The following is a 20,262-nucleotide window of genomic DNA, read 5'->3' on the forward strand; positions in this document are numbered from 1 at the left end:
CTAGATAAAATATACTTTTTATTAAACATTTTCATTTCAATTTTTGAAATAAACGAAACTATGTTTGGGTTTAATTCTTCTATTCATTTCGTTCATCGTTTCGTAGAAAACCGACGGCGATGGTACGCTTTGTCAAATGTAAAATATTTTTATTTTGTCATAGATTCGAATATACATCAGTGAGTTTATTTTTCTTTTAAAATTTTCTTTTCATCAGAGTAATTTGTACTGGGTATCGGTACTGATTTCTATTTGCCAGTTTAACGATAAAAATTGGAATAAGAAAGTATCATACAACTAGTAGAGCAAATTTAGACTGCACGGTTAGTCCGGTGGCTGGGCAACTGGCTGCCACGTAACGTGTAGCTGATGCGATTCCCGGAGCAAGTCTGTGTGCGATCTACAAATTGTTGTTTCGGGTCTGGGTGTCATGTGTATGTGAACTTGTATGTTTGTAAACGCACAAAACGACACAGGAAAAAATCCTAGAGTGGGGCAAGGTACTTAAAAAAATCAGACTCCGTGCTACAACTGAGAAATTCTTTAAAAAATTCGAAAAAGCCCAGTAATATTTCCCCCGACCCGGGAATCGAACCCGAGACCCCTTGCCCGACACACTTGCGACTACCCGTCCAACGAGGCAGTTATTAATGTAAAAAAATAACCCTCCTTTTGGCTCAAGAGACACCAGATTCACTACACTGTACCAGGTGAATCGCCATCTTTGTTCCGAAGAACAATGGCGGACCAATTTTTCATTTCACATATTCTCGTACCAGCAATTAACCTTTAAAAGGCTCTAAACTAGCCTATAGCCGGTAGCCACTGAGTTATGGCCTAACGACGGACATAATTTAGTGCCCCATAAAACCCGACCTTTGGGATGATTCATTAACGCAGTTCAGTAGTTATGACACCCCATTAAAAGGGGGAAGTGGGGATGTAAAACAAATACAATGGTTTTTGGAGGTAGTGTTTGATGGAATGGGTCAAGCTATTGACTTTGTTTGTTCTATGGGTCTGTCTGGCTTTGTATTGGGTCAATGGATTGGCTTTTTATTATTATTATTTGGTGGGATACCCCACCATTTAGTTTCTTATGGAATGTTAGAGTTAAATATTAATCTTTGTTAATGTCTAGTAATAATTTGCGCATTATATGTTAATTTCAGTAAATTAATTATTATATTTTCAGCTTACTCACGTAATTGTTTGACGAGAAACTCAACTAGTTCAAGCCATGCTAGAGGCTCTTATTCGTGAGCATCATTCCGCGATATACGACGCGGCAACTGTCGCGCTGTTATTGATATAAAATTAACTTCATTTCAGTATTTTGTGTTATAATGTCTTAAAATCACTGTGAATACAGATTATAAAACAAGAAACACGCAACCTAAAAACAAACCAGAGTTTTGTAGCCTAAAAGTTAGTGAAAATTTTAAATTGAATTTTCCAAATTGTTCTTTCAATTTTTCCTTCGTAAACGGTAAAATACGAGCAAGCTGTTTTCGTTAAACGTTGACTCCTTCACACACAAATCGTAAATGTAGTTGTTTTATACACCCTTATAACTATGCAAGGTGTGTAAGATCAGCAGCTTTAGATCACGCTAGTATCATAAGTGTGAGAGTTTGTTTGTTTGAATGTTTGTCCGTCAATCACACTGAAACTACTTAACGGACTTTGATGAAATGTAGTATACAGACAGAGTGAGCTGACTTGGGTGATAGGATACTTTTTATGCGGGAATGCGGGCGAAGACGCTAATAGAAGCTAGTAAGGTTATAATTAAAAATACACTTCAAATCATCATCAAAATAATAAGCTTGTAAATTGTCCACAGCTTCTAAAAAACTTTGTTTCAGAAAGCTAGTACGCAATTGTTTTAGTTATTTTTTTACGAACTAGCATCTGCCAGTGGCTTTTCAGGTGTTTCTGAGAGATGAAAAGTATCTTATCACCCAAGTCAGTTCAACCCTCTCTGTCTACCAAATTCCATTAAAATCCTTTCAGTTTCAGCATGATTGAAGGTCAAACTTAACATCCAAATAAAAAAATACAGATTATTTTATAAGTGTGTCTTTTTGTCTACTCAACTACGTATTTCTATATACAAACCTGTTGATTAGCATTAAGTTTTACATAGAACCACAAAACCAATAAGGCTATCAGTCTGGTTTTTCATACATCGCATCCAAAGTTCGTTCACCTCGCATTTTACAAAGAACATCTGCATTGGACCGGGCTATTAGACTGGATTAAACTTGTATGAAACTGCAGCACTTTTGAAAACTTTACTATGTAATCGGGTAGAAATTTTAATTTAATTTGCGACTATATAAAATCGTTTTATCTTCGGCTTCGAAGTTTTGGGTTAGTTTTGATAGATTAGTCGGTAATTTACTCGCTTTTTGTGGTTGGGTACGCATTAATCTGTTTAATATTCCAAGTTGACTGCACGGAATGGCTCGGCTTTCGGTTCGCTCCCAAAGGAGTTTGTATTTGCATGTTTATAGAGAATTAATTCATATTTGAGAATTTTAGTTTTGGAAAAATTGTATTAGGAATTGTTATACAATTTCGGAAAAATACGTTGTGAAACAAACCGATATTTGAACTGAGTAAAGTTTTTACATTACTCAGTTACACAAACAAATTACAAAAATTACTCAGTTCAAATAAGGAATTGTTGGTAATAAAAATTAATAAAAATATTAGCAGTACCTAATAGTGATTCAATAGCGCAATAAAAATGTTTACAAAAAAATGTTAAAACATAATATTTGTCATCATTTTTTTAGGTTAGCGTCAAAAAATATGGAATAGGCAAAAACATTTCAAATAGCAACTGGCCAGAGACGATAAAACAAAAAAACAACACACACATATATTTAAATTTAGAATATCATCGCAACGCAAAACAAATTAGCAAGCCAATAGCAGAGCACCTACAATTCGAGGTTCAAATTTTGAAACTGGAATTCTAGCACGAACCGCATTTCATTTGACGCGGCGAACGCTGCACGTACGTAGGGTTGCCACTTGTTAAAATTAACGGTCATCCGACGTGGACGGATATATATAACTACATTCCGTAGCTGATATCTAATATATTCTCACTAATAAACGGGAAATCGATGCCTAACCAATTAATACTAGTTACTGCGTTGATTCGTAGTAGAATATTTCAACAAGAATTTTCTCAAGTTGATGATTTTTAATTTTTATATAAGTAATTAGTACATACTTACGTATGTTATATAGGTATGTATAGTTTATGTTTTTTAGTTTTGATTTAAAATGTATTCAGTAAATATTTTGTGTATTGTAAAATCATAGTTTATTTTGTGCAATTTAATCGTCGCTGGTGGTCTATTGGAGAATTTTGTGCAAAAACAGTCAATATACAATGTTCTTTTGAAGTCACCAAAAATATGAACATTTTTAGTTATTAGTTATAATGTTATCGGATTAATCACGTAACTGTTTGACGAGGAACTCGACTAGTTTCAAGCTATACTAGAGGCTCATATTCATGAGCAGCATTCCGCGACACACGACGCGGTGATTGTCGCGCTGCTACTCTATCCGTACTCTCAGATCTTAGTTATCTGAATAAATTATTTATTAAATTAAGTTTGATCCAACAAACTGTATCACCCCTAGTATGTTGTCATGCAGCATATTAGGATGCAGTTAGGTAATGCTTTATGTAACCCCAGTTTAGGTCAAAAAGTCCCAGTAAGACATAATCGTTTCATAAAGTCACGCTTATATTTTCCTAGTTAGATTTGTAAATTCTTTTTTTTATGGAACACGAGCAGGGGTACCGGTAAACGAGCAGACGTATCACATGATGGTAAGCAATCGCCGTCGCCCATGGAAACTTGAAATACCGGAGGCGTTACAAGTGCGTTGCCGGCCTTCTGGGGGTTTGAAAATTGGGAAAGGGGGAATTAGGCCTCCGGTAACTTCGTTGCGTCACACAAACGTTGCTTCACGTCGATTTTTGGTGAGGCTGTGGTATCACTCCGGTCGAGCCGGCCCATTCGTGCCAAAGCATAGGTCTCCCACATTTAAATATGTTAGATATCTAATTGTAAACTAAGTAGCTTGTTACTAAGCTAGAAGTAGAGCGTGGAAAATTTCAAGACACGTTGAAAGCAAAGGTATAATTAACTTAAACCTTAATTATTTTAGTAAGTACATAGAATAGAATTAATTAGGCATATTGTATTCAGGATTAGGAATTTCTCTTAGTAAATAAGTATGTTTTGCGTAACAAGAATTCATTCGGTAGACATATAGGTTGTAAGGGCAGAAGTAAGAACGGGGTAGTTTTTAGTCAGTAAGAGTCTAACACTCCCTCTCGCCTCGCCCAAGGCGGGAGAAGTCATTGAATGATTTTCCCCCTTAAAAAGAAATACATTTAGGTCTGATAGTGTATTGATTTTAATAAATAGGCATTTAATAAAATTAATTACTCCTTTAAAATACACAATTCCACTGACTGAACAAATCCACGTATTCATAAATTTAAAAACCGAACACTAAAAAACAAATGAAGGATAAAATAAAAATAAAAATAAAAAAGAGGTTATTAATTATTATAAAAAAAGAAATTAATCTTGTTTTATTTATTTATGAATGAATGAACGAATGAATGAAATCTGCTAACCCTGACCAGGGCCGTTCGAAAATTGAAATACGAATTTTCGGCCATGACGCCGACAAGCCTCATTGTGTTAGCTTTTGCCGCGTGTCAAGTTGGCAAATAAATTTTGTATTGTGTATTCACCATTAATTAGGAGGGGGGTGGACTGGTGTTAGAACGGTGACACTGTTTCTATCTCTTTCTAAGCCCAAAATGTCATTATTGAGTGTGAAATGCGTGTTTGGACGTTTTGAGCCTACCATTTCTGAAGCACACCGATTTTAGTCAAACTGTTAGGGTGCTTTTCCACAAGAGATGTGCTATGCTATGTTTCTGTGTATACGTTTGGCTTCCACTAATCATATTATTTGGTACAAATATATTAGCATTGGTGGAAACGTATTCAGCTTAGCTATGTTTTTATATGGAAAGATGCGTGCTATGGATGGCTTCCCTACTTTCGATACATCGCATACTCATGCTGCACTTCTTCCTCGTGCAGCTACTTTGCGGCGACGCATCTTTGTAACACATCTTACTGCCAAACGCGAGATGATTGCGCACAAACATAAATATTTATTATATTATAATATACAGGTCAAAATGAGAACGTTCTTTATTTTGAAGACGGTTAAATATATATCCACATACTCACCAACAGTAAAATACAAAAAAACTATACTAACACAATGAATTTTCACCTTTATCATTTGGTAAGAAAGTCGAAAATCAATCGAATACATAATTGTTTCTGATAGTCTCATATGATGACGTCATCAACCAACATAAAACAAGGATCCACTTTATAACAACAATACACAGTCCATTGCCCGAATGTAATTAATAAGCCATTGGGCTAAAACATTTAGTTATACGCTAATAACAATATAAACGGCCACAAATTGTATTTAGTCTCGTATTTATGGCAACACTCTTCATAATAATTAATGCTGGCAATCTATTTAAGCCTATTTCCGATAGCAGATGGCGCTGATGATTTCTATACGGTACTGGGTGCTGATAACTGATGTAAATCATAATCATTATTTGCAAGTGCTGACGGTTTTGTGTGTGAGTGTGTGAGTATGTGTGGAATGGAGTGTCCATTAGTGGAATTAGATGGTCACTATGTTGTGATGTTTAGTAGGTGAGCCATATAATGCTGGCAGAACAGAATTTGTCATTCCTACTTTTCTCGTGGATGTTATAAGAACCGACTAAGGAACTACGCATTCGACAACGATCTGGTGGGCTGAACGATCATTGCTCCCAAAGAACCTGTTAGACATGAACTGGATAATTTTATGTAGAAGATCCCTTTCCCATAGCTTATTAGTAGCTGGTAGGAGTTGTTAAACTTATTGTAATCGTTGTGTTCTGAGAAGCCCTTTTTTTCTTGAATGCATTCATTGCATTGCATTCAAGCATTTCTTGAGTTTTATTTAGCTGGACCTGTTTATTTGATGGGGTCAAATTGAGTAATTGGCATTTATCCCCCTTTCTGATGTCCGATCAATCTGATAAATAAAACTCCGTATAACATAAAACTTATTTTTATCAATTATAGTTTTTTTTAACGTTTTCAATTCTTCTTATTTCAACAACCACGTGTAATTCTCCAAAAACAAATACTCCATACCATTCCATATCAAAACAGATTGGAAAGCAATACTAATTGAAAACGTGGCTGATTTGTAATTACATGGCTAACAAATTAGGTATCGGGTGTCAAAAGTTCAGATGAATGGGCGGCTGTTAGCGATTTATTTAATTACAATTTGTCAAATTGAATTATTTACAAGTAAGTGCTAATTACAAATTACACCTTCGCAGTGTTAGATTAATGGCAGATTTTAAACTATGGAAGTTAGTAGTTGTTTTTGATTTGTTAGTGTGCTTTTCCACCAGAGATTTGATATGTAGTTATGCTACGAAGATGTCATAACTGACTTAAACTGGCAAAAGCTATGCTATATGATTTTTTTATCATACATAGTTTATGTCGTCTGTACTAACAATGTACCGTGATCTATAATATAAAAATAATTCGGGTTTTCCTTTTTAACGCTATAACTCCAGAAAGCACGAACCGATTTCCACGGTTTTGCATTCGTTGGAAAGATTTCGGGCTCAGGGAAAATTCAGGGAAAATTCAAGAGAAAAGCAGGAAAACATGGACAATCGTTGGTGGCGAAACGGAGTTTACCGGGTTTGTTAGTGTAATGTAAAAATGAGCGACATCGGCCCAGTAGTTAAGCTAAAAAGTGCTACTAAGATCTTAATTCCAAAATGTGTGGTGATTCTATAAATCTGTTTCATAAACCAATTTAAAGATTAAACTACGTTCATATACTAAACCTACAAATAAAAAAAAATATAACCTTTATCAGTAATGAAAAGGCCTCCATTTTATGTATAAAACCTCATTGACTCAGAATTATACATTTTATTAATTATTAAAGGCCTTGCGCATTGATTGGACGCGACACGTGTCGCCGTCGTCAATGAATTAATTTATATTCTACATTTTATAAATAGGTACAGACTTTTACACGTGCCCTAACGGATTATGGTTTGACCTAGAAGGGATCTAGAAAGCTGGATTAATGCTTTATCTTACAGTGGTTTACTTGATTATAATGTCATTGTGTTCTTGTTAATTCCTATGCCCGATGATTTAAGGACATACATAAATACAACAATATATTTATGTAACACTCAATTTTGGCTTTTGACTTAAAATATTATCATTATATCTGTCACTATCTGGTTAAGTTAAGAAAAGTAGACAGTATTTAGATTTTATTTATTTAGTAGAACGTAAACTTAATCAATTTTTTTAATCATATTGTACTAAATATAAGCTTTCATGTTATTGTTTCAACATATCAATACCAACACAACTTATTAATTAAAATATAACTTACTTATTAAAACAAAATCACAAAACTAACAAAACCTTTCTTTTGTTTCAGATGTTGTACCAATCAAAATCGACTCGTAAATTGTTGTTGATAAGTTCGTAAATCGTTAGTCAAATGATGTCGATTGTGTGTGATAGTGATGTGATGAGCTGATGTGATAGTGTCCACCATGCTGCCGGCGCTGTGTCGGTTGCTGGTCACGGCGGCTGCTCTCGGCGCCACTCTCATGGCTATGGCGGCTAAAAATGGTAAGTTTCCTTTAAATATAATCATTATTATCAATCAACAAATCAAAAGTCTTCGACTGCACGGTTGGCGCAGTGGCTGGGCTGCCGCGAAATGTGTAGCAGGTTCGATTCCCGCTCGTAGCAACTCTTTGTGTGATCCACAAATTGTTGTTTCGAGTCTGGGTGTCATGTGTATGTGAAATGCACATGACAATGTGCAACAATGAGAAAATCCTAGTGTGGGGCAAAGTTTTTAAAAAGAAAAAAAAGAAAACATTTTTTTTAACGTTGATAAGTCTGCGTTTGGCTACCAACCCGCTTACTGCCAGGACGGCGAAACGAAGATAGGGGCCGAAGATGGATCAGACTTAGAAAGTACCTATTTACTCTGATCTTGAAAAGACCCAGGTTGTATTTCTCAGGAAAAAGAGAGGCCGGCAGATTGTTCCATTCCCAAACTGCGGCCTGAATATTTTTTGAGGTTACTCGACTAATTTCAAGACACGTTCGGGGCCCACAGTCATAAGTGCAACCAATGTGGTAAACGTCTCGCAGCCTTCTGTCAATCATGTGAGATGGATTAATAACAATTTAAATGTTTATGGATGTTACTCTTTTCATCGATTAATATCAATAAATTGTGATTAGTCGTGTTACACTTTACTATCGGAACTTCTTATTTACATAATTACCAGTAACAAATACAAGACAAGAGTGTTAACATTCATCTCATTACCATCCCTTTTAAAAAGGTATAAAGCTACCTCCCAGTACAACAAGCAACAAAATCCAACTAAATACGTTTCCAACGATAAAACAAGAGCTTTATTGACAAGGCTATCATTCAAATCAATTGCAGAGATAAACCCGTCGCTTCTAATAGCAATCAGATGTACAACAGCGTAAACTGTTGCCTGTCAACGGCAAGGACCTTAGACAAAAACCTGCTACGGACGTCATTCACATCACCCACTTAATGGTCCCAACGATAAACAGACATACAGAACCAATGTTTTGTAGACCATTTCACACACATACCCCCAAAGCTTACACCAATCGAAAATTAACTCTCTGACTTTTATATAGAGTTGATTTTTGTATAGAACGGTGTTGTTGTGAATTTTCTACCCTGTTCCCTATAAAATCTTGCTTCGTTGAGAGCTCTTTAATTCAGGTCTTAGATTTGCAAAGTTTACGTCTCGAAGCGTTATGGTCGTCTGCAAAATGAAAAGGTTTTTGTTTTATAGTTTCTCGATAAAGTTCGTGTTCTTGTTGCTTGAAACGAACGCTTTTGTAAATGTGTGAAAATAAAAACGATAGGTGTATCAATCTAGCTTGATACAAGTGAGTAGAGAAGTAAAATTCAGACGCTTTAACTAGACAATAGGATAGATGACTAATTTTTATTTTAATGTCCGTATTGTAGATTATTTTAAAATATTAGACACGTATTTTTTATTTACTTACGGAAACAAATACTTTCGAAGATATATTGATTTGATAATAGCGTGACGTCACTTCTAGGTACGTTTTATACGTAGAAATTACGTATTTGCTCTCACTCTTAAACTTTGATTCGTTTTACCTAAGCATTGTTATCTTATATGACAAAAATAAATGCATTTGTTTTACGTGTTCGAGGAACAAGAGTCGTGCTATGACGTTGGCTAAACTTTTTAATTCCAAACTGCTTTTAGTTTGACAGTAAAAACTACGTGGGAACTAACTTTTTGACACCCAACTCTGTGAGGTACCATTCAAACTTGTATTCAGGTAGAAACTGCACATGATGTTACCCTAAACTGTTAAATTTTTTAATAGAAATTGAACTTTAATTATATTGTTATATAGTATAAAATCTATTGACACATTGTGGGTAACTTGATGAGCTGGCTCAGGTGAAAACGGCACATCATGTTACCCTAAACTGTTTAAATTTTTAATGGAGTTTGAACTTTAATTGTTTTGTATTATAGTAAAAATCGATTGACACATTGTGTGTAGCTTGAGGAGCTGGCTTCTGGCCCTGAGTAGAAAGACAATATACTTCTTTTTACTGCTAAAACCTTTTATTCATAATTGCTATTATATTTAAAAACTGCTTTCATTTTTGGCTTTTATCCAAAGTTCTACATAAAGGAAGTAGGTACTTTGTAATGAGTATAACATTTGCACATTTTTGCACTTTTCATTTTATACGTTAAAATGTTTTAAAGTTTTAGAGTGCTTAAGGCTAGTTTCGGAGCGAATTGAAATGCTTTTTTTGCACTTTAAAATAGTAAGTTTCGTTTTATCAATAACTTTAAAAAGAAGGTTGAGGTTACCTTAGGGGAGTATAAGAGGAGTATTGATTAGATGTATGAATGAACAAATTAATATAAATATAATTATGATACAATAATAAGGGTGCTTTTCCACCAGGGATGTGCTATGCTATATTGCTGTGGATGACTTCCATTCATCAAATTTATTGATAATTATGTTTTTTTATACCGAATGATTTGTGATTTTTGATTTTTTATATCGATTTCCCAACTCTCGATAATGTAGAGCTGCGCATTTTCCTTGCACATCTTACTCGCACAGCTGCATAGCTTAGTATCAGTGGAAACGATCACATAGTTTTACAGCTAAGCTATTACATTTCCGTAGCATAGCTACATAGCACATCTCTGGTGGAAAGGCACCTTCAACCTTCTTGTTGATGCATCTGATAATGTCATATCATATGAAATTATAACTAACAGGCCTATAATTAAAGTATATTTTAACATGTTGTTGTCTATTTCTAACATATAACACAGAATATTACATTTTACCAAAACAATGGCTGAAAATACTAAAACAATAATTTGAGTACAACAAGCTTCAAACATATGAATGAAATATTATTTTAGTTTGGTTATTGTCCAACATATTTTGATATATTACATATATTATCAAACATTGAAATTTTGTAATTAAATTAGGGAGGCTTTGCAAAGTTTCTTGGTTATATTATGTTATAGTAAAATGAAATATTGTTGTAACTAACTAAGTAATAAACTTGGCAATAAGAAAATGTATCTAGTAAATGTTGAGGTCAAAATGTGAATCGAGAAAACTACAATTTCGAAAAAGCTGTTTGTGAAAATAGTCTTCGAAACAAAAAACTTCTTTCAACTTCTTACTCCTTCTGCTGCCAATTTCAATAATTGTTACTCCTTCTACGTTTTTCAAAATTTCAATAACTCTTGAGACGCGGCGACGTCGCACAGGCGTCGCACTGACGACTGACGTACGCTGTGCGACGTTGCCTCGTCTGCGTACGCTGCTCATGTTGAAGGGTCCCTCTGTGATTCGAAACCAGTAGAGCTTTTCTCTTATGTATGTGAGTAAAACGAGTTTTTGATTTAATTGAGATCGATTATTCAAATTGGCAGCTAGACTGTAAAAGAATAGTGCAAAAAAGTAACTGGTACTTAGATAGATAACCCAAAAATATTTCACAGGAGGTATTCGTTAACTTTATTGACTGTGATTTTATATTTATTTATCTTTTCAAAGGACATCAACCATTTTGCTATGGCGTTTGGGTTTCCCAACATGAACATCGAAAATATTAAACTATTTCCTTACTTTACGGCGGCTTACAGTACAAAGTTTCACGTATAGATAAGAATCTTTGTATCAAAGCAATAATTAAACATAATATATGAAAAAACTTCAACACTTTAACTTAAATCGTTTATTTGTGAAAATGAATAGTTCATTTTCATAATGTTAACAAAACATTTTCTAAAACTGAGCTGGTGGAGTTACATTTTCATGCCTTGCCCAACTTGAAAATACCATATCACAGACATGATTTGAGTACAACAACCAACACTTATTACTTAATGACTTACCACTTGTGGTTATTGATCCATTGCAGTATAACATCGCTGCACTTATCACAAGATTGAACATTTGTCTTAAATTGTGAGTGATTTCAAAGTTTCCACAATTGACACAATATATAGTTGTCACTAACAAAATCGGAAAGTCCAAGTTTACGGGGTCGTATTCATGTAAAGCGGCTTGTTGCCAGGGTTAACGTTTGAAGCGAGAAAACTGAGTCCAAGAGTGAGCTGGTGGTCATCGGATAGAAAATCACCAGAATCCATTTTGAATAGCACAGTTTCAAAAATAGCCAAAATCGAAATAATATTCGACAATATGAATACGTACGCTTGAACTGTCACAAAACTGTTGTCATGGCAGTGTCACCAATATTAACAATAATAATTACAAAACTGTTTTTATTTTATTTAATATTATTTATATTTACACTCCCGAATGAAATCAAAATTGAATTAAAGATTATTATAAAATTATTACTGTGAACTTCATAGAAGGTTTTTCTCAATGACAGCTGTTCAAAACTCTAGCCCATTTTGGTCCATGAACTTTGTGACCTACATTTTATTTGGGAGAATTTTAAGTGTTTTCCTGCGTTTCATTTTTTTATTTGCCTTGCACTAAAACCGACACTCAACCAAGAGATCTTCATAGAACGCAAATTCAAAAATTATTCAACGGCCATCGAACGTAACCGTTTCGATTTAAAAATGTTCTCTTCCGAATTTAAAAAAAGACCGCTTTAAAACGCTTGTTGGTCTCACGAGTGTCGTGTCACCGAACAGCGTTTCCAGCGCTGCTTTGCATACAACTATTACCGCTGATTCCTTCGCCTGCACCCCTTGGGGTTGTGATGTTCCGCGCTCATCCCTTCTTATCTAGCGATGAAGCGCTTTATTTATATTTGCGTGATAAAATTCTCGCCTTTGTATTGAGTTGTGCATTGACCATTTATTTTAATTGGTTTTGTGAGCGTTTGTTGTTTTTCAACTAGAAACGAATGGACGTTACATGTTTTTGTGTCATCACAAAACAATATAGAAAATATTTTTCTTTCTGTGAAATGATTTATTGAAAGCTGGAAACATAGCTTGATGAATATCTTTGTGTTCATTTTAGTTTTATACTTCTTTTATTTTATAAATATTACAAATTGAAAATAAATACTCTGAAATATACACTTAAAATAAAATGAACTGCAACTAAAAAAATATAAGTACAGTCAGCCACAAAAAATGCCTTAAACACGGGACAACGATTTGGGAGCCCGGATAAAAAAAAAATGTAATCCGTACAAAAGTGGGAATTTCACATAACCGCAATGCGACACGGCAACACGCTCAGTTGCCCACATTAATAACTGTACTGTTATTTGTATGACGTTCATTTTGGGGTCAGCAGGACTCTTTGGGGTCCAGGGGAAAAATTGTAAACGACAACATTCATCTAGTAATATTTTTTATTATTGTTTTGTTATCACTAAGAAAGGTTCAATAATATATTAACTAACATACGAGCCCAAGAGCTGAAAAACAAGAATATTTTTATGTTTCCGGAAATCGAACCCAAAACCCCTTCCCCAACAATCACGTTAACATACAACTCTATCAGCGAACAAATCGAACAAATTAACAGCGAAAACATCAAATCGATTGTTTTTCAATCAAAAATTTCAAACAATTGACTACTACAGAATTCAACTTTCATATTCCCGAGTTATATGTATGAAAGTTGTTACAACTTGATATGTATATACATATGTATTATGTATGTGTGCGTGCGATATGTTTTTTAATTAAAAGCGACTCCTGTTAGTGGTTTCAAAGCTTTGTCGACTGAACCACAATTTGTAGTACAAATAAATATTTTGAACTATATTTTGTTCATACGTGGATGTTTATTGTGAATAGTGTGATTGTCATGCAGAAGATAATTTGTGTTAATTTTTTTAGTTGGTCTGTAGTGTCTATAATGTACAATGGTGGTCACATGCGCCTGACCACCACTTAGTTAATGTTTGCTGGCATCTGATAAGATTCACTCTTTAGCCACGCCCTATGACCTTGAATTGACGAATGAAGTCCCCACTTCTCGCCGTGAATACAATTTTAAAATGATCAGGCGAATCTGTCCTTAATTGTACACCGACTTTATGAACACATAGATCTACAACGGTGGAAATACATTTTTAAAGGAATAAGATTCTGGTTGTATAGTAGTAGTCTAAGAGTCCAAAGTCTGTAGTTTTTATGGTGAAGTTTACTTTATGGTCTTTATACACATACTTGACATGTCTGCGTGTGTGTTGTAAAAAACTAAAAGTCTGATTGCAAACATGCACCGTAGTCCATGAACACTTGTAACACCACTGTCACAATCTAAAATACTTTTAAACCAATATTTTAGGTACCATCGATTAGCAAATAAACTTTCCAATATATTTATTTCTAATTACTAGTAAGTTTCCATTAACTAAATGGTACCTACATAGGTAATGAATAAGCCAAAATTTTCAGGTTTCCAGTATCATTACAGTTGAAGTAATGATTTCACGATAATAACTCACCGATTACCATTTATCGCTGTTCCAAATAATTATTTGGGCTTTGGAATTAATTTCTAATTTAGGCTGTTTTAATTAGTCTCGTGGGAAACACAATGTGTGTGGATTTAGAAGGTAGATTTTTATTTTTATTTTTGGTGCTTTTTATGTGGAGAAAATGTATGTAGAATTGCTTGATGTTAATATTTATAACTTATTGATTTATTTTAATGTAAGGGCAGATCATCAGTAGAGATATTTGCGGTGACTTGACCACATTGACGGTAACGGTCTTCGCGGCAAGAACCAAATTATTTCTCAACTCACATTAAGGTGATAACACACAAAACAGCGTTTTAAAGCTTTCAGGACCACTTTATAGTCCATTGATGTTACAATTTAAGGACTAAGTATTACATTTTTTATAGGACGCAATTTGACGGGATATGTGATTGTGTATGGTGTTAATAGAAGCCCAACCTCAAGTTTGTGGGGTCTACTGACACACATGTACACACAAAATTGCGTCCTCTAAGAAATGCCAATCTCATGGAATGGAAAAAGGATTGGTACAAGTTTGAATTAGCAGCTGCTTCCTATTATTGGAATTCAAAATTGTGTGGGCGAAAATGAATGTTTGTAAATGCACCCATGATACAAAAATGTGAAAATCTTAGTGTGTGACAAGGTTTTTTAAAGAAATAAAATTCAGGAACATAGATGGTTATATAACATTTACCTAATGGTTAAATTGAATACATTTTGCCTTAAATACTAGCAACTGCCAGTGCCTTCGTCCGCGTTCCCGTGAGATGAAAAGTATACTATCATCACGCCAGTTCATATGCAGTCTGTATACCAAATTTTATCAAAAATCCGTTCAGTAGTTTCAGCGTGATGATAGTGATGTATATAATATAATAAATAGTCTCTTGATCTTTACACGCGTCCACACTTTAGAACGTGTCCTCATCTTGACACAGTAACCGTAAGACAGACAATTTAATTTTCATTAAAAGTAAGTGCTTTGAATTGACTTATCAATAACTAGGCCAAGACAAGTGCGCCTTGACATTCGCTATCGCTTATCGAAATGTAGTTTAGCCGTGAGCTGAGTTGAGCAAAACTAGTCAGGCTACAAGTTTAATAGCAACAAATAAATATAAACTTTAATGTAATTGTTTTAAAGTTGACTTTTGAATAAAGCGTAGAAAGCCGCAAATAGTCTTATAATTTCTAAGCAAAGAACATTTACTTGACTCAATACTGCATTCGAGTCGTCATCGCCTTAATATGCGCATGTTTTGTTAACAGTTTGTCAGTTCCGCCCTTTATTTCGCGCGCCGCATTAGCAATATGGCCGCCGTCGTACTCGTAACTTTTAAGTAGTTGGTTTTACACTGACAAGACACGTTAGTCGGACGTCGTTCATCAGCATACAAGAGAGGTAATGGACTTCATTTACAAGTCACAAGAAGTTAGGTCGCAATGTACCGTAAAAGGGTTTTAGGCGTAGACTACGTACGGCGTCTAGCTTTTACTATTTGTGTGTGTAAAATAAATATATTTGTGAACAGAGTATTATTATTAAAGGAAGAGATATTCAAAAACTTATTCAGCCAGTAATAGAAAAATATACTAAAAATTGTGCTACTTATTGTCGACTATCTAAACGCAGCCTTCAGCCTCCGCTTTTTGAGGGTGAATAATCTTACAATGACTTTTCAAGCCGGAGCCCCGGTAACCCGCTAAGCAGTCCGCAGCTCCGGGTCGGCATCACCCTATTGGGCCCAATTTGTGGTAGTTTGATGGCTCTAGCACAGACAAAACTACTTACCACAATCACACAAATACTCTCTAAGTACTCCAGTACTGTCTCAAATACCCGCAATACAAGTTAACTAAAGTTATCTTTTGGCTCGTCCATAAGAAACTTGAGCATTTCCGTGGGTCGCGTTAAGTGAAAAAAAAAGATAAAAAAAAAACTCGTCAAAAGTGGCAAAGTTTGGCGGAGTGCTCGCCGAGACAGGCGTAATTATCGCCGCTGACTGTACTATTGTCATGGTGCCGTAATTCACTAAAAAAGTTTAAAAGAAAATTGTTAAATAACTGCGTTAGGTTATTCGGTTCTACTTTTGTTTTTACTGGTAAATTCTCAATGGAGAGAAATTTGAGGACGGTGCGCTGCGGGTTTTTATAATTTTCGCTCAGGCTTGTTCTGTTCAGTAATTAATTTATCTATTAGAATACCGTTTTGAATTGTTGGTTGAGCTTCTAGAAAGAAACATACCGAGATCATAATAAATAACGAATGGACTAACTGCCGAGGTTTTCCTGTTCTTCAAGAAGGTAGTAAATAGATTTCTTAAGGGTCGACAGAGCGTGTCTAATGCCCTAAGTGTTGCAAGCGTTCATAGGTCACGGTAACTACCTACCATCAGGTGGGCCGTGTGCTTTCTTGCCACCGTAGTGGTATACAAAAAAAACTACATATACGTAGTATTTAAACATTAGTAGTCTTACATTATCTCTACCTCATGTATAGCATGACAATTATCAGTAAATTAGCGACAATCAATCAACATGCAACGTGGCAATGTTGCCAGACTTCTGGGCACTTTTCCCTTGAATTTGATGCTTTGTAAATAGTAAATAATTTTAAGTTTTCTTTTATTTTTTAGTTTTTAAGTTTTCTAGTTTAGTTGTAACTGTTATTGTAGTAGTATATTGACTGTTATTATCAACATAGTCACTTACTACCTAATCAATCTCAAACCGAATTACAAAACAAAAAGCGAATCAAATCATATTTTTAATACGAACAAACAACACCGTAATATTCTCAACAAAAAGTGTATTTGATAGAAAACCGTCGAGGAATAATGAACAACGACGGACAAAAGCATTCGGGATGAAAAGGAACCAATGTATTGGTATTCAATACAGAGGTAATAAGAGAAATAATAAAAAGAAATTATGTGGTTGTAGGTGCGCAACAAATATTAGGAATTTGGCAACTAAATCGATAGTACGTGCGATAGAATAGTAATTATTATTGCTTTTACTGTACACTCAGAGTCATTTAATGGTTACTTATCCCAGTCCTTAGCAATTGTTTTCGATACAAAATCTTTACTAAGGAATAGTTTAAGTAATCATTAAATGTCTCTGAGTGTAGCAGTAAGAAGCAACTCGACTTCACATTGTTGGTACGAGTATTATTCGGCCTTTCTGATCAGTACCCTTAGTACGAGTTTGCATTATATTGAACGAAAACCAATGATTGGCCAGCTCAAATGAACCAACCAATCAGCGCAGAACGAACGCGTTCTCGTTTCGATTACTTTAAACGTAAAGGAAACTCGTACTAAGGGTATTGTTTGCATTATATTTTTTTTTAAAAAGCTACAAAATGGAAACTTTGATATTCCATTTTGACCAAACCCTTATCACAAACAGCAACTAAATGGTCGGTTCTCGCCACTAAAAGTGGTTAGTCTGCTTAAGCACCCAATATACTTCTATGATTTTGATATAACCTAGATTGGGTTCAAATGGAGAACTTCTGTTATAATTCCCTTATTATTACTTAGGTAAAAAGGAGTCTAGTCTATTGAGAACGAGAAATCTTTTCATGTATAGTACATAAAAGAAATATATAGGACATGTTCAACAACAGTACTATTATTGAATTAGACACGTGTACTATTTCATAATACAATTATTACAGAGATTACTTTAATAATGTAGTCTTTAAGGATATTATTACAATATGATTAAACAAAATCAAGACGAGAACAGTGGAAAAATACCCAATTATGTTTGAGAGATTGATGTACAATTTTCCATACGCTGTAAAATAAAACTATGTATAACGTTATATCGTATTTAATTTAAGAGTGTGGTAGTTTCCACCAGCTGTAAAATGAGACCTATTTTAGGAGCTGCGGACTACCTAACGGGTTATCGAGGCTCCGGCTCGAAAAGCAGGAGTAGGATCGGGGTGGTCTTTAGTCAGTAAGAGTCTGACAGTCTCTCTCGCCTCGTCCAAGGCGGGAGAAGTCATTGGATTATTTTCCAACTTTAAAAAGAAACAAATACTTTCAATACTTTCTTCTGGCGGTCCCAACGACACCATCTCCAAAAAAACCATAGGAAAAAACGAAATACTATGAAAATAAAAGTCGAGAAATACTGAACAACAAGCGGGGATAGGTCCAACCAACACGTTTTACACTTCCAAGTTTATTTCGACCACTTTTTACGGGTTACTCGCGTGTCCATGTGTTTTCGACCCAAAAGGCTGTTACAAAAAGCCTTTCGTATTATGCCCGGGTTCTGACCCGGGTAATTACCCAAAGACCGAGCACGTAATGCGCTCAAATCTCGTATTATTAAAGTGTATGTTGGCACGAATATATTTTTTTGTCGACTAACTTATATTTTAGACGGGTTTAGTTTTGAAATGCGTGCTGAGTGTGAATGGGTGGGGATTTCCGAAATGATTTAATGTTGCGTAAGTGTGACGGTTTAGTGTTGACCTTTGTGTGTGTCTCTTTCCTTCTATTTGAGGTTGGTTTTCGTTGAACAGGTTTTGAATGGTGATGATGTTGATTTTAGATAATTTTTTTTTTAATACTTACTTGAAACTTATAGATTAAGGTTTCAAGTAAGTATTAAAAAGAACTTATAGATTAAGGTTTTGATCTTTAGGTCAGAGAACTCATATTTGGTCTTAGATTTTAAAATTGTTAGTGACTGATATTACTATGTGACTAAATATTTAGCTAGCAAAAACTTACTGAAAGAAATTACACTTCTATTAACCTCATCACAGCATAAACACCCTGACATTTTGTTATATGTATATAGCCAGATATAACCAAACTGTGGTATATTTCAAAGGTGCGATGTGTAACTAACATAAAATTATGTGTTTGCAAACGCACCCCCACAAGAAAAACAAACTAAAAGCCTACCAAATCCACCATATAACACAAGGCCATAAGAAATAAGAAAAGTAAACAAATAAATCGTAGGAAACTTTGTCAAACAATGACTAATTTAGTTAGGAAAGTGCCAAAGTACAGCGCTGATATTAATTCAATGCCACGATTGAAATCTGTGGAGTTCATTCACCTTGAGCCCGAGATTGATACTCACGTACGCACTTAAGAAAAGTGTTTATATACCTTACTAGCTTTCCGTACGCGGCTTCGTTCGCGTTTTTTCACGTGGATAATAAGGACAGATTTCTAAAAGAAATAAATGTATACGAATTGTTTATTAAGTCACTAATATTCTACATACCAATTAAGCTTTCTTGCTTGAAAATTGGGGAATTAAACAAACTTCCATCCCCCTTTTTAGGAAAATGGGGGGTTCGAAAGAGACAAATCGTAGCCTATGTTACTCTCCTCTCAACTAACTTCACACAAAAGCACAAACAAACAAACACACTTTCCCATTTATAATATTAATACCTAAGTGTGGATTGTATTCGCAGATTCTTTACGTGATATTTTTGGTCTACTATTTGATTATGATTCGAGGTTGGAGGTGTAACCATTGAGGTGGAGGTTTTGTGTTCGGTTATTGAACCGACTTCAAAATGAGAGGAGGTTTTAATATTTTTGAATAGCGTAGCTTTTCAAAATTCGGGCGATAGTCTCAATGATTAAGTTTGAGGTTTCTGCACATTTATTTTGGTCATTTGTATGCTTCTTATGGGACAGGGACGCATTACCGCCCACGGACACCAGAGGAGTCACAGGTGCGTTGCTGGCCTTTTAAAAGGGAATACGCTCTTTTCTTGAAAGTTTGAAGGTCGTATCGGGTCAGAACTGTTACCGACGACAGCTCATTCCACAGTTTTGCTGTACGAGGCAGAAAGTTTCGTGAAAAGCGCACAATTGTGGCCTGTCAACCATCTATATAATGGAGATGGAAGCGCTGTTGTTCTTTTCTAAATACACTATGAAAAATAAACATTTATGTAGAACAAATTATGTGTGTAATTAGTTTGAAATAGTT

General features: G+C 34.8%; 1 protein-coding gene across 3 annotated transcripts in view; it reads left to right on the top strand.

Annotated features, from left to right (window-relative positions):
• Positions 1 to 20,262, top strand: part of LOC118275583 (hemicentin-2) — a 305,982-nt gene that overhangs the window by 97,147 nt on the left and 188,573 nt on the right. For all 3 annotated transcript variants that reach the window (XM_035593592.2, XM_035593593.2, XM_050695473.1), the window contains exon 2: positions 7,633 to 7,829. In XM_035593592.2, coding sequence (XP_035449485.1) covers positions 7,751 to 7,829 — 79 coding nt within the window. In that variant the 5' untranslated portion in view covers positions 7,633 to 7,750. The remainder of the gene's footprint in view (positions 1 to 7,632; positions 7,830 to 20,262) is intronic.

The sequence above is a fragment of the Spodoptera frugiperda genome, chromosome 8 (genome assembly GCF_023101765.2).
Source record: "Spodoptera frugiperda isolate SF20-4 chromosome 8, AGI-APGP_CSIRO_Sfru_2.0, whole genome shotgun sequence".
Taxonomy (NCBI): domain Eukaryota; kingdom Metazoa; phylum Arthropoda; class Insecta; order Lepidoptera; family Noctuidae; genus Spodoptera; species Spodoptera frugiperda.